This window comes from Centruroides sculpturatus, unplaced genomic scaffold, assembly GCF_000671375.1.
Source record: "Centruroides sculpturatus isolate CEXI.00-Female unplaced genomic scaffold, Cexi_2.0 scaffold841, whole genome shotgun sequence".
Classification (NCBI taxonomy): Eukaryota; Metazoa; Arthropoda; class Arachnida; order Scorpiones; family Buthidae; genus Centruroides; species Centruroides sculpturatus.
In genome coordinates this window covers 153847-169210 of record NW_019385220.1, presented here as the reverse complement: position 1 = coordinate 169210, position 15364 = coordinate 153847, and the positions used below count along the sequence as shown (strand labels likewise).

The 15364-nt window shown below is 29.7% G+C and overlaps 2 protein-coding genes across 2 annotated transcripts; one reads left to right on the top strand and one right to left on the bottom strand.

Annotated features, from left to right (window-relative positions):
• Positions 1–245: 245 nt before the first annotated feature.
• Positions 246–563, bottom strand: LOC111636332. The gene has a single exon (XM_023381553.1). The coding sequence runs from the start codon at positions 561–563 to the stop codon at positions 246–248; it is 318 nt and encodes a 105-aa protein (XP_023237321.1).
• A 3032-nt stretch (positions 564–3595) lies between these two features.
• On the top strand, positions 3596–15081 carry LOC111636331 (U-box domain-containing protein 70-like). Its single transcript, XM_023381552.1, has 6 exons — positions 3596–3612; positions 3982–4244; positions 4690–4714; positions 5084–5346; positions 13853–14043; positions 15064–15081. The coding sequence occupies exons 1-6, from the start codon at positions 3596–3598 to the stop codon at positions 15079–15081; spliced, it is 777 nt and encodes a 258-aa protein (XP_023237320.1).
• The last annotated feature ends 283 nt before the right edge of the window (positions 15082–15364 follow it).

Genomic DNA, 15364 nt, shown 5'->3' with positions numbered 1-15364 from the left:
TTTGAGTTCCCTCTTCATCCTGGGGAACAAAAAAAATTGCAAGGTGTGAGATCAGGCAGATAGGGGGTGGGGAGGAGGGTCATGCCATTTCTTGTCAAAAGCTGCTGCACAAAGTGTGCAGTGTGAGTGGGTTCATTGTTGTGATGGAAAAACCAATTCTCTGTTTGCCACAAGGCCCTTCTTTTCCTTCTCACAACATCATGAAGTCTTTTGAGGACTTCTAGATAACAATGTTGATTGACTGTTTAGCCTGGATGGATGAATTCAGAATGAACAATTCCTTTCACATCAAAAAAACATATTAACGTGGTTTTCAGATTCGATTTCACTTGTCTTACTTTTTTGGGGATGAGGAGATCCTGTGATGTTTTCCACTGGCTGGATTGACATTTGGTTTCTGGATCGTAACTATAACACCATGATTCATCACCAGTTATCACCTTAGAAAACAAGTCTGGATCATTTTTCAAATGTTCTTTCAAAGCCTGACAAGCTGCCAAACAATTGCCTTTCTGATCAGCAGTGAACAAGTGTGGAACAAACTTTGTCGAAACACTTCTCATGCTGAGTTCTTGTGACAAAATTAGCTGAATCAAATTCCAGAAATCCTAGACAAGTCAATGAGTTTATCAATGGTTCAATGACAATCTTCGTTAATGAGATGTTAGGGAATATAAAACTAAAGTGAGTATCAATGTCTGTAGATTGGCAACATCTTGTGTAAGACATCTAGAGGTTGGAAGAAACTGTTGTTTGGTTGGCGCCAAGTTATGGATGTGTGAACAAGTATATACAGTATATGTAGTTTTAGATAATAAATCATCCAACACCTGATGCTGAGAAAAACTTTTATTTAAAGAAACATTAATGTTTTTGACCTAATATGATAGGACATCTTCAGATGCAAATGAAGATGGCCTATCATATTAGGTCGAAACATTAATGTTTCTTTAAATAAACGTTTTTTCTCAGCATCAGATGTTGGATGATTTATTATTTAAGGAGCTGAGTAAGATATTTATTTATAGTTTTAGATTAGAATAAAGTTTTATTTATAGTTTTAGATTAGAATAAAGTTTAATTGTAAGTTAAAGGACTGCCTCATCATTGTTCTAACAATGGTTATGGGCCCAGGAACAGAAAATTAAGTATCAAAGACTAGAATTACAGGAAATAAAAGGGAAATAGAATTACAAAGCCTACAAAAGAAAAAAAAAATGGCCAGTCAACTAGCTGTACGAATAGAACCACTGTGTAAAGAAAGTTTGATATATGGAAAATACAGATGAAGGTACTCCTGATCAAAAATGATTCATGGGAGTACATAAGCAGAAAAAGAAAGAAACCAGAAATTATACTTGGAGATGAAAGTACAAAGATGGCGGCAAAACAATGGGACATAGCAGACTTGAAAGCAATGTGTGATATAATTCTTGCCGTAAGTCCAGCAGAATTAAAACAGAGAAAAGGATGTGAAACCCCACAAGAAATATGGTATAAGCTACAAGAAAGGCCATGCTACTAAAGAAATAATTTCTCAAGAAAATGAGGGAAGGAGACAACATGGCTGATCACGTAAGAGACTTTTTCAATATAGTAGATAAGTTAAAAGAAATGGAAATCTCCATAAACGAAGAACTATTAACCGTAATATTGCTATATAGTATACTGGACTTATTCGAACAATTTCGAATTGCTATCGAAACACAAGAGGAACTTTTTTGCCGGAAACACTCAAAATAAAGCTAATAAAAGTGTATGAGGCAAGAAGGTGAAATGATGAAAACAATGACTCGAAGAATTCTGGTGCACTATATAAACAAACAATGGATGAAGCAATTGGAAAATAAGGGACCATCCAAATTCAAATGCCATAAATGTGGAAAAATAGGGCATAAGGCTATAGAATGCTGGCACAGAAACAAGAGAAAACCACATAGGGCTATAACATGAAAACACAAGTCATATAATGCTAATATGGCAAATGAGGGGAAAGAAAACCTTAAAATGGTGTCTAGACTCAGGTGTTTCATCACACGTGCAATGATAAAGCAAGATTTTCTAATGTCAAAACATCCCACATAAGTGAATTAAACTTGGCCAACTCATCTACAACGGAAATCAAAGGAACTGGTGATGTAATAATTGAAACAAAGGGAGGATTTCAAGCCAAATTGGAGAACACACTTTTTGTACCAGAACTAAGGACCAACTTACTGTCAGTTGGGATGATAACTGATCATGGATTCAGTGTACTATTCCAGAAGAACCAAGCAACTATCAATATTATGGATCTGAAAACTAAAAGCATACACATGTGAGCATTTAAAGGGGGCTATATGATGTGAAAGAAAGGTGTGAGGAATCTAAACTCTCTCAAACAAATGTCAATGAAATGAAAAGGTGGCACGAATGTTTAGGTCACTTAAATGAAAGGGACATATGGCACATGGCCAACAACCTAAAGGTCATAGGACTAAATATAAGACGAAAAGAAGGACTTGACAACTATGAAATCTGCATAAGAAGGAAACAAACCAAATCATCATTTCCGAAGTGAAACGAAGAGAGATGCAGAGAAATATTAGAATTGATTTGTACTGATATTTGTGAACCAATGAGAACTTCATTGAGTGGATCGAAATATTTCATCGTGTTTATTGATGATTATTGTAGATTGTGTGAGATATATTTCATGAAAAACAAAAGTGAAGCTCTCAAGAAATTCAAAACATACTTAGCCCTTGTAGAAAATAAAACAGGAATAGAGATAAGGGCAATAAGAAGTGACAATGGAACCAAGTATATTAATAGAGAATTTCAGAACTTCCTAAAACATAAAAGGATTATGCATGAGAAAACAGCCTTCTACACACCACAACAAAACGGCATTGCAGAGAAGAAATAGAACACTAGTGGAAATGGGAAGATGCATGCTTCTCCAAGCAGGATTGAGAGAATACTTTTGGGCAGAAGCTGTATATACTGCATTATATATAGAAATATCAAAAGAAAAATCAAAGAGCCTGGAAGACGACATACCCTTCAAATTATGGACCAGTAGAATGACAACAATCAAATATTTTAGGACTTTGGTCAGATAGCATTTGCACTGGAAAAGAAACCAGGAAAAGGAAAATTTTATGAAAAATCCACCAAATGCATATTTATAGGCTACTCTAGCGAAACAAAAGCATATCTTTTATGGAACATGAAGACAAAAAGAGTTATAACAAGCAGGGATGTCAAATTTATCAACAAATTCCCAAACAACCCAAGAAACAAAATCAAAATAACTGAAGATGACAGATCCCACAGAAGGGAAAGACTCAATAATAAAGAAGTGGAATTAGATATCCTTGAATCTGCTAAGGAACAATTACAACCTGAAGAAAACATCTCATCTGAAAATGAAGATGAAAATGAAACAAATAAATAAAAACAAGAACTAATACTGGAATGAATAATATAAATAAAATAAAATAAACCTTTAACTATCCAGCAATAAATAATGTTTAATAAAAACGTTTTCAACCGTTTTTAAATGGCCATCTAAAAAAAGAACGCATGAAATACAAATTAAACAGAAACCGAAATGCGCATGCGTCATTTGTGAGTGTTGTATTTATCTTTGAGTATGTATGTGTTTTCTGTAGTTTCTAGTATTTATGATCTACTATTATTAACAATTAATTAATTTTTGTTTTTTTGAAGAATGAGTTCAAAACTCAATGAATAAGCCATAAAATTGAGAAGTGCATGTTTATTAGTTAGAAGTGCCAATAAAACAAAGTTTGATTACTTCTTCAGATAAACATATTTATTAGGATTAGACAACAAACTAACCTTAGAAATAGTATTAAATACAATATAAAGTAATTTATATTCCTTATTGTTTTTTTAAAGATGTATATTATCTCTATTTTAGAATATTATATTGCTATTATTTAGTTATTGATTTTATTTTGTAATTTTAATTAGGTTGGTTAGTTATCATTCAGCTGAAGTTACTCGAAACTCTGATTCAAAAATTTTGAATAAAGAATCAAAGTTAAATTCGTTATCACAAAGTGCATATGAAAAAAGCATTCCAAAAGAAGATACACACAAGTTGCCAACAACTAATAAAAAGTCTGAAAATAGTTCTGAGTCTGCAAATTTTGAATATCATAAAAAAGAGAAAGATGATAAAGCATTACAGAAAGAAGGAAAACTTCCTCACAACATTTCAAAAAAACATAAAAGTAAGTTTTTTTACATATATTTTTGATGATATATTATTCTCTAAACTTTATCCAAAACATACATTGATGATAAGTAACCAAATGCAAAACTGTGCATTTTAGAAAATGAAATTAATATTTACTACTGCAAAGAAAACTAATTGAAACTTTTTACATGTGAAAGAAATTAAATTAATTTCTTCCATTGTAAAATGGGAACCAGTTTTCTTTAGATGAAAGTTGCTTGAAATTTTTTAAAATAAATTTACAATTGAATAAATAATAATAAAATAAATAAAATAATTAATGGAGTAAAAANAACAAGAACTAATACTGGAATGAATAATATAAATAAAATAAAATAAACCTTTAACTATCCAGCAATAAATAATGTTTAATAAAAACGTTTTCAACCGTTTTTAAATGGCCATCTAAAAAAAGAACGCATGAAATACAAATTAAACAGAAACCGAAATGCGCATGCGTCATTTGTGAGTGTTGTATTTATCTTTGAGTATGTATGTGTTTTCTGTAGTTTCTAGTATTTATGATCTACTATTATTAACAATTAATTAATTTTTGTTTTTTTGAAGAATGAGTTCAAAACTCAATGAATAAGCCATAAAATTGAGAAGTGCATGTTTATTAGTTAGAAGTGCCAATAAAACAAAGTTTGATTACTTCTTCAGATAAACATATTTATTAGGATTAGACAACAAACTAACCTTAGAAATAGTATTAAATACAATATAAAGTAATTTATATTCCTTATTGTTTTTTTAAAGATGTATATTATCTCTATTTTAGAATATTATATTGCTATTATTTAGTTATTGATTTTATTTTGTAATTTTAATTAGGTTGGTTAGTTATCATTCAGCTGAAGTTACTCGAAACTCTGATTCAAAAATTTTGAATAAAGAATCAAAGTTAAATTCATTATCACAAAGTGCATATGAAAAAAGCATTCCAAAAGAAGATACACACAAGTTGCCAACAACTAATAAAAAGTCTGAAAATAGTTCTGAGTCTGCAAATTTTGAATATCATAAAAAAGAGAAAGATGATAAAGCATTACAGAAAGAAGGAAAACTTCCTCACAACATTTCAAAAAAACATAAAAGTAAGTTTTTTTACATATATTTTTGATGATATATTATTCTCTAAACTTTATCCAAAACATACATTGATGATAAGTAACCAAATGCAAAACTGTGCATTTTAGAAAATGAAATTAATATTTACTACTGCAAAGAAAACTAATTGAAACTTTTTACATGTGAAAGAAATTAAATTAATTTCTTCCATTGTAAAATGGGAACCAGTTTTCTTTAGATGAAAGTTGCTTGAAATTTTTTAAAATAAATTTACAATTGAATAAATAATAATAAAATAAATAAAATAATTAATGGAGTAAAAAAGATATTTTTATAACATTAATTATTATAATTATTATTAATTATTAAGCAATAATAACAGCATATTAATTGAAATTTTAAAATATTTGATGGTTAAAATATATCTTCTTGTACATCATTCTTTAAATACAGTTAAACCCTTGTTAAAACTAAAATAATGTATTTAAATTATTTTCATTATTAAAAATATATATTATGAGCTAATTAATTACACTGAAAACTGCTTAGGCGACCACCTTCATTCAACGGGCACCTGTCAAAATGGGCAAAAATTTCTGGCACCATAGTTTATCCATAGAGTCTTCGTATAAGTTACACAGGTGGTCGTTTAATACAGGTAACGCAACCGCGGGCATCGATTTTTGGTCCGAAACAACATACAATAACTGTAATAAGCGACCACTTCCAAGAATATATCTGGTCTAAACTATTGTTCAACAAGGTTTTCCCCTTCTCCCACCCTTGAAATTATGTGCAGGTGTTAATGTGTGAGATAGCAAGAAATTCCTATATTAGAACTAGTCTTTATTATTAACATTGTTCGAGAGACATAACGATTGTTGTTCGTAGCTACCTGAGGAAGTCTCCCGTTACGTTTTCTTGAAGGCAACATGACACTTTCTCGTGAACTATTAACCTCTGCACGGCTGAAATTGGTGGTGGTATTGCCAGAGACAGCTGAAACAAGTCAGTCGTCTGTCCTCCGTCAAAGGATAACCGCACCGATTACTCCAGGAATATCGTGCCCATTTTGGATAACTTGTGCCATCATAGTGCTAGTGGATATTATAATGGAACTACTCCCCATCGAACTATTATCACCCAATTAGAACTCCAATCTTCTATCACCAGGTATTTATACAACTTGTGCTCGTTATGTGAATTCTCTCTCTCCATGGCACAAACTTAGCATTCTGTATCTTATCCAATTTATTTTCAATTAAATCCTTGTTAAATGTTAATTGTAGTTCGAGTCACTTCCCTATGCTGTCTCTTGATCGGCTGACATTACGAATCCGTCTGACCACTTACGGGACCGCTCGCGTGACAGAGTGATGTGGAAATTACCATCTTGGCTTTCGTGTTCCGATAAACACAGTGGTGTCAATCCTGACAGGGCACTAAGGAGGTGCCGATCCAAGAGGTCACAAATGAATTGGTATAGCAATAAAGGAAATTAATTTCAGTTTGTTCGAAATTGTCTGAAAAACGAAAGAAATGCAAAGTGCTGTCGTTAGAAGATCATGTTAAAGTTATCACAACAGCAATTAGCAGCGAAGTTTAACTGTGGGAAAACAAAATTTATTTTACTGTAGATCTACAGTATTTTCCTTGGGATATAAAATATAATACACGATACAATTAATTAGCTGATCTCATCGTTTGATAAAATTTATTTTTATTTATTTATTTTGTAGCTCATATACAGTAGATGTGTGATAAATCGTTTCTGTAGCGGCCAGATGGCCAAGCAGTCAAGGTGGCAGCCTACCACTCTGGGGGACCTGGTTCAAATCCGAACGGGTCCAGGAATTTTTTGGGGGGTGGTCCATTCCGATATGTCGGGCCCCATCCCCACCCAGCAGCTGCATTGTGGGCCTGGCTGAACCCATAATGGGCTTGCAAAAAGAGGCCCTCTTAGTGCCCACAGGGCAGNTGCCATAATAACTAACTTTTTTCTGTACCCCTAAACAACCTATCACGTACCCCTAGAGGTACGCGTACCACAGGTTGGGAATCGCTGCTCTAGAATAATTTCATTTATTACAGTTTGTTCATCTGTTCACTGTTAATAGTCTCTTTTGTTAGGAAAAAATATAATTATAATTTTTCAAGTTGTAACTACACATCCATATGATTCCAGTAGCAAGGTGTTCACAACATAAACAATATGGCAAATAAATATATAAAATTGTAAAATAAATCATTTTACAGTTATACTAGAGCATAGTTTAATTTTACTTGTGACTAGTTCATACTTAAAAGATTTAAATAACTTTCTAGAGTTCTTTTTTTCTAAAATACTAAAACTATAATTTAGTATTTTAAGGGAAAAAAAAACTCGCTCTAGAAATTTATTTAAATCTTTTCTTTAAGTATGAACTAAGTCAGGAAAAAAATAGAGAAAAGGAATAAATAGTTTTCTTATTTTTGCATATATTAAAAAGTATATTATAACAAATTTCTACAAATGTGTTTAATCTTCTCCCCAGTAACATCATAGATCAATGTTTTTTTCTTTGTTGCCTCAACACATTGTAAAATTTTTGTTTAAAAAATAAATTATAATTTCACAATTTGCCTTTCAGTTTTTCCAATGCTATAATCTTCATGATTTTCTCAATTAATGACAGCGTATTATGAGTACTATTCACATAGGAAAGAACACCCAACCTATTGCAAGTCGATAACCTGTAGACATAATTTACTATTATGACATTCCATATTTTATACCAAAACAATTCTCTACCATTTAACATTATCATTTTATAATAATTATACAACCATTAAACAAAAATTCCATTTTATTTCAGAACCTTTCTAGCCAAAAAAAATAAACATTTTTCAACATAATGTAAATTTGTTATTTTGTTGACTATAAAAAGTAACTATTTATTCCCAGCTTAGCTATCACTTTGTTAATACTTTTTAAAAGTATAAAAGTAAAAATATAATTAATAACAGAACGGAAAAATAAATTTACACAGAGGTTAGTGTGCTTGATGATACCTATAACTAGGTGCATTTAAATACTGTTTAGAGTGTGTTATATCAGTTTACTTGGTAGTAGACCTATATACAGTATGTGTAATGGCCTACAATAACTAAAATTTATATATGAGAAATAAATTTCCTTTATCTGTGTTGGTAGCAATTGAAAGAACCTGTGCATAAACTTACTTCAATGTGAGATTTTGTATGATATCTGTTTTGTTAGTACATTTAGTGTACAGTACTACTTTATAATGTTATCAAAACAGGATTCTTGCAATTTGATTATAAATATTTTAATTGCTGAATGCTAAATTGTGTTTTTAGTATATTAATAATGGATTTACAAAATTAGTTATTTAATAAATTAAAATTTGCATTTAATGAGTAAATATTTCTAGAAAATGTGAATTTATTAATACTTTTGGACAGAGATATTCATTATATGTCATTATTATTATTATTTTTTTTTGGTTTAAAAGATTTTTGTAATGAAAATACATTGATTATAATTTAGTTTCAAATTTTTGTTATAGCTATGTGTTAATTTGTAAAAATACTGTTTAAATTTAAAGAAAAATTTCTGATTACCGGTATCTAATATTTGTAGACAATGCTTTACTAGAGATAGACATTTTATCTACTATTGAATTTAAAGTATTTCAAAATGTTTATTGTAGTTTATTTTTAAATTTTTTTGTGCAAGTTTGTTCATTATGGCCTTATGTGATGAGGGGCTAAATAATTCTGAAAATGCTTGAGGATAAATATGTATTGAAGAAAAAAAAATGAAATAAAGCAGTTCTTGTGTGATGTTTGAAGATGTAATGTCATTAAGGTTTTAACTTTATTTAAACATACATATGTGCAAAATTAAGAGAAAATTTATCTTACAATGCTAGTATAGTAATAATGTGGGGTCAAATGATCTGCCCTATTATAATTCAGCAGATAGATTGGCCTTAATGAAAAAGCAAATTAATGGATGTTTATATTTGAATAATATTTTCATTATTATTATTACTATTACTGTTATTTTTTTTTAAACATAATTATATTTTTATAATAATTTAAAATTTATTATGAAATAGAAAATACTGATGTCAAAATATGTATATGAAAAATAAAGAAAAATAATGTTTATAAAATGATGATAAAACAGCTATTTAGCTTGAGGCAATTCAGAAAAAGTTTTCAAATGCAGTTAATAAACTGCATTTTGAAAATTTTCTGTTGGGGAATAAGTGAATATTTTGTTTTAATTTCAGCCTATGTGAAATTTCACTCATTAAATAAAATCAAAGAGAGTTTTGAAATAAAAACAGAGGTGTTTTTTTTCTTTGGTTTTTTTTAAAAGCTCTGTCTTGGTTTCGAGTTTTTGTAAAAATAGAATCTGTGCATCAGTAAGTGAAGCTGACTTCTGCCTACTGCAAGCACATAACCATGTAAGTTGGCAGCAGTGTTACAAGTGAATCAGAGAAGCAAAGCAAACAACATTCCAATTTAAATTTTTAAAATGTAGGATTCCCGAATTTTTGTGAATTTCCCTAATTAATGTCTATAGGCTTTGTCAAGACATTTCACTTTTTTTTTAACATCTTTATGGCTATTACTGTAACACAATTGCAGTAAAACTACTTTCCAAAAGTTTAGAAACACTTCAGCTAACAATCAATTATTGTCTATATAATTGTTAAGGGAAATGTTAAGTATATAAACCTTTTTTGTGAGTGTTAGTTTTATTGAAATTACATGCATGCTTCATAAAAATTTGTCTTAAACATTTTCCTTGAAGTAATTTAATTTATGCTATTGGTTTGATCTTGTTCAAGTTAATGTTTTAAAAATATAGAAAAACTGGTAATGTGTTGCAAAAGTTTAGAAACGTGAATAAAGCATTTAAATATGCAAGTGAAAGTGTGATATTAAAGCAAGAAGTGCATACACTCATGTTCTGTAAATCATTTTAAAAATGGAAAAAGTTACTGAATTAACTCTTGAAGAAAAAGTAAAGATTATGGCTTTAAAGCACAGCACAAACTGATGCTGTTGCTTTCAATATGATGTCAGAGGTAATTTTTATAGTCATGTCACTGTTTTCCTTCAGTGAATTGCTGATATTGTCCCATGTGACATTACTCGTGATGTAGCTATAAAAAACCAATGAACATGTCATGTACCCTTCTGTGAACTATCATATGTTGATGTTAGCTTTGGCTTTTTCCATTTGTTGCCTGTTTGGCAGAAATGTAATAAATAAATGGAAAAAAGGGGGAATCATAGTCAATGGATTTGCCATTATATTTACATAACTTTTATAATTTCAGTAAAATTAATGAAATTATATTTACATCTATGAAACCTTACCAAACAAATCTTCGATTTGTAATCCCAGTGTAGCAAAGCCATTGCTGAAATGAGACAAAGATCACAATATAAATACATGCAAGACTTGTTTGTGGCCTACATTGTCTTCCTTTCTTGCAAACTTTCAAATGTGCATGAGCATTTCTAGATCGTCGCCCAAAAAAATCAAACATGTTTAATCTGAGAGTCGTTGGAGGGACTGCCTACTTTCTGTTGAAGAGTTTGACTAGAATGATGTTGAGTTGATGGTTGAACTTTTAATGATTGAGTAGATTTTACCTCCAATTAGTTTGCTGTGATATAGACTAATTTGCACTAGGCTTAAGAGACAGGATTGACAAGCATATCCTCTCATCATCCAGCTACCTCCAAAATATATTAAAAAGCTTCTGTTAACAAAACATGAAGCATATTTTTATTTCATAAGTATAGCTTAGTAAACAGATTAATATGCATAGCAGAGAGTTGTTATTTGGACCTGTAGTAGGATGTAAGTAATCTCTGAACCCTTTTGATTTTTTAAGTAAATATATGTAAGTCAACTGTTGTATTTCAATTGAACAAATTAACTGAATGTTATTCTATCTATGAATTTTTTCTGTTTAGCTGTATCTAATTAATCTAGTTGTGCAAGAGAATCGTTTTATGTTTGGTTCAGAATGATTAGTATTTATAAAAAATTTTTATTACAGAAAATATTTTATAATTTAAGTTTGAACCTTTTTTAATAATTTTTTAGGTAAATTTTTATCATTTTAAAGCTGTAGATTTAAAACATTATGATAAAAATTGACTAAATATACAATTATGATTTCGTGATTTCTGATTTTAAGTTTGCCTAATAAATTTTTTCTTCATTTATTTTCTTTTAATACAAAAAACTAGTTTATTACTAACCAGTTCATTAAAAACTATCATAATTGAGTTACAAATACAAAACATAACTCATTATTCCTGCTTAATGTTTAATACTGTTCCATGATAAGTATCTATTAAGAATCTGAATTTGTTAGATTGATCTAATTTTTTGATTATATATGTCTTTATAGAGAATCTAATTATATTTTATTTAAAATTATATACATCTTATTTTCTCTTTTAAGTATGCAATAATCTATATCTTATGCTTAATTTGAATAAGAACAAAAATTTTACAAATACCAGTGAGATGATTTTATATAGAAATGATTTATGTATTTTTCAGGAGCACAAATGAATGTAGATAGAATCACTTTAGCATTAATCGGGAAAGCAGTTCAAAGACGTCAAAGTCCAACAGATGAACTTCTTACAAAATTAGGTGATAAAAATATCANTTCTTATTGTACTTAAGAAAATATTAAATATTTTTAAAGTTAAAATAAGATTAAACTAATGAATACCAAAACCAAAGTGATGTAGAGATATGATGCGCTTGTATATAGATGAAGTAATACATGTAACTGTGGAGCGAACAAAAAGAACCAAGTTGAATTAATTAACATCAACATAAAGCCCGATTGGTATACATATAAAACTTCCAAACGATCGCCTGAATAACATTCTAATCATTTTAAGTAGCCATATTATAGCCCGTTATTCAGGCGATCGTTTGGAAGTTTTATATGAATTAATTAAGTTGCAAAAAAAGAAAGTGTGCATTATAATCAAAAAAATGCGAGTATTGTATTAATCTTTAAAATATTGGTATTAAATCTGTCTTATAATAACACGACGACTCCTGTAAATTGGTCTATCTGATAAGAATAAAATACAATACCAATATAACTTTATTGTTGAAAAATTTCACTTATTTTTGCTCACCTCAGGTTTTGCTTTTTAGTAGAAATAGCTTAAAAGTGCGCAAAATATGTATGGAAATATGTTATTACAGGACCACCTGTATTGGACGACCACCTGTCTAAAAGACCACTTTTTGAGGGAACCGTGGGTGGTCACCATAGACAGTTTTTACTATATCTAGTTATAGATTGTTAAATGATTAAATTCACACACCTGATTTAGTCTAAATACAGTAGAACCTCAAACTTGGCCTAATGTGGACTGAAGGGTGGCCGAGTTTGTGAAAATGCCGGGTTATCGGGAATGGGGTTAAAAAAAATAAGTACGAGTGTTTCCTCAGAAAATACTGTACTGTACTTGTATGTATTGTTTACTTGAGAATATAACGGAGAATAAACTGCCCAAATACCCTTAAACAAAGGAAAAGTACGTCCTTTATGAAGGCACAGAGCCTTTACTACACGAAAATGAAAATTAATGAATACACTGTGTACAGTAATTTACCTGATAAGACAGACCTCAGAAAAATACTTTATGAGAGCTTTTATACTTTTATAAAGCTGTCTATAATGAAAATTAATTAACTAAGGATTTTTTTGCCCTGCCAGGGTGTGGCCGAGTTATCCGGAGTGCTGGGTTATCGAGAGCAGAGTTTTCGAGGTTCTACTGTATTCAATGTTTTGAACCATATAGAGTGGATAATTACAAATACTCTCGTGCCATCACTTAATTAAAGCATGTTTAACCACCATTTAGATTTTTCATATTCAACTAAATGTTTGTGGGTTGTAATTTAAACATTTGTTGCTATAAAAACTAATTTACATGAGTATTTTTATTATTTATAACATGTATTTTTACAGTTATATTTAAAATTTGAAATGATCTGTTTTATTTTAAATCAGTTAGTATATAATGTCTTATTTATTTCAATTACATCTTCAAGTGTTTATTATTAAAGATAAGTTTGCATTGGTAAATTATGGCAATGCAATATGTGGGAAATCTGCCAATAGAGAAAAGAAATCCTTCTGGGAGAACTTTTATAAGAAACTGGGGCATGAACTGTGACCAGCCTCCAGTATTTAGTGGTTTTATCTATTTGGCCACTGAAAGGCCACTTGTTTGAGATTTATTTTAAGTTCAATAAATAATAATAATAATAAAAATGTAATATAAAAAAAGTTATATATTAACAGTGAAATTCAATATTAATCAAATATATATTTGATATATTTTGAATATTTATACTTACTGATCACATTTGTAGTAAAAATTACTAATATATATACTGTATATGAATATGTTCAGATTAATTTTTTCAGATATAAAATTTGATTTTTTAAACAGCTGCAGCCAGTGAATTCAGTTCTTTAGAAGAAGCCCTTCCTTCAATTTCTATTAAGCAAGTATCATATATTGATATTGTAAAATCTACAAATAATTTTAGTTCAGAGAAAATTTTAGGTCAAGGAGGATTTGGCATAGTATATAAGGGAGAATTATGGAAAATTCCTGTTGCCATAAAGAGACTGAAACCAGTAAGTAAAAATTTAATAATGTTTTATCTTCTTGCTTCAATGTTTTTAATGTTTTCAACTTTCTAATAATAATTTCNATTTCCACAATTTTGTGAAAATATGTTTATTAAAAAAATTCAATATTTGTTTTATATAATATTTATATTATATAATAAAATCACAGTACAGAACTGCAGTACAGAATAAAAAAGTACAGAGCTGTGGTTCCCATGCATTTTGCAAAACCTACATTTCAGCTCCCACTGACCTCTTGCTTGCCCACCCCTTGTATAGATCATTGTAAGCAAAATATTTTATGTGAATATGGGTATTATTCTCAGTTGTTTTGGAGGTACTGCTATATGAAAAGCTGCTCATGTACGACGACAATAATAAATGATATGTTACATTTAAAACAAATGTTCAAAAATTGAATCCTGAACTTCAATACACTTTACAACTCATGTCCAAACATCAAATGTCATTTATCTGAGTTAGTAGTGATGACTACCACATAACTCAGACAAAATTTAAGTCTTGTTACAGCATAGTAAAATGTATTGATTTCAGCATATGATTTTTGAATATTTGTTTTGAATGTAACACATTTATCATTCATTATTATTTTATGTGAGCAACTTTCATACAACTATATCTCTGAAACTACTGATAATAATACCTGCATTCTTATAAAATTTTTTTACCTACAATAATCTATACTGTCATTCTCCAAAATATTTACTTCTCCTCCTGACTTACCCTATAAATTCATTTGTAAATATTACTTGTGATTTTAATATTAACTTTTGTTTGTTACTTAAAAAAGTTATGAATTCAATAACAGATTTAAAAAATATATTAAGATAACAAATAATTGTTGAACATAATTACAGTAGAGCCTCGATTATCCGACCCCCGATTAACCACCACCTCGGTTAACCGACCATCCTATTCGGAAAATTTCAAATGTCCGCTAGTGATGTGGCGTTACAATATTTGGCTATGTCTTGGATACTTTAATATTATTTTTACGTGTTTTAGCTGGCTACACTCATTTGATCATGAAAGGGAGTCAGTATTTAAACGCGGCTTAATTTTCTAATTTTTAACGATACAATAGCGACGATTATTATTTTTAAAAAAAAATTTGATAGGCTTAACATGGAGGAAAATTCAATGTGAAGTAGGTTAATAGCAATACACTAATATACTAATTACATGGGATATAATAATATACTACACTAATAATGGATTTTTTCATACTTTTCGGTTATCCGACTTTTCAATTATCCGACCAACCCCAGTCCCCAATTAGGGCGGATAATCGAGGTTCTACTGTATT

What these genes read in the sequence shown, in the direction of transcription:
- LOC111636332 (XM_023381553.1), bottom strand. Translation starts at nt 563, where the DNA reads ATGAGAAGTGTTTCGACAAAGTTTGTTCCACACTTGTTCACTGCTGAT.
- LOC111636331 (XM_023381552.1), top strand. An exon ending in CATTTCAAAAAAACATAAAA is followed by an intron (nt 4,245 to 4,689) that starts GTAAGTTTTTTT and finishes CAAATTAAACAG; the next exon opens with AAACCGAAATGCGCATGCGT. An exon ending in GAAATGCGCATGCGTCATTT is followed by an intron (nt 4,715 to 5,083) that starts GTGAGTGTTGTA and finishes AATTTTAATTAG; the next exon opens with GTTGGTTAGTTATCATTCAG.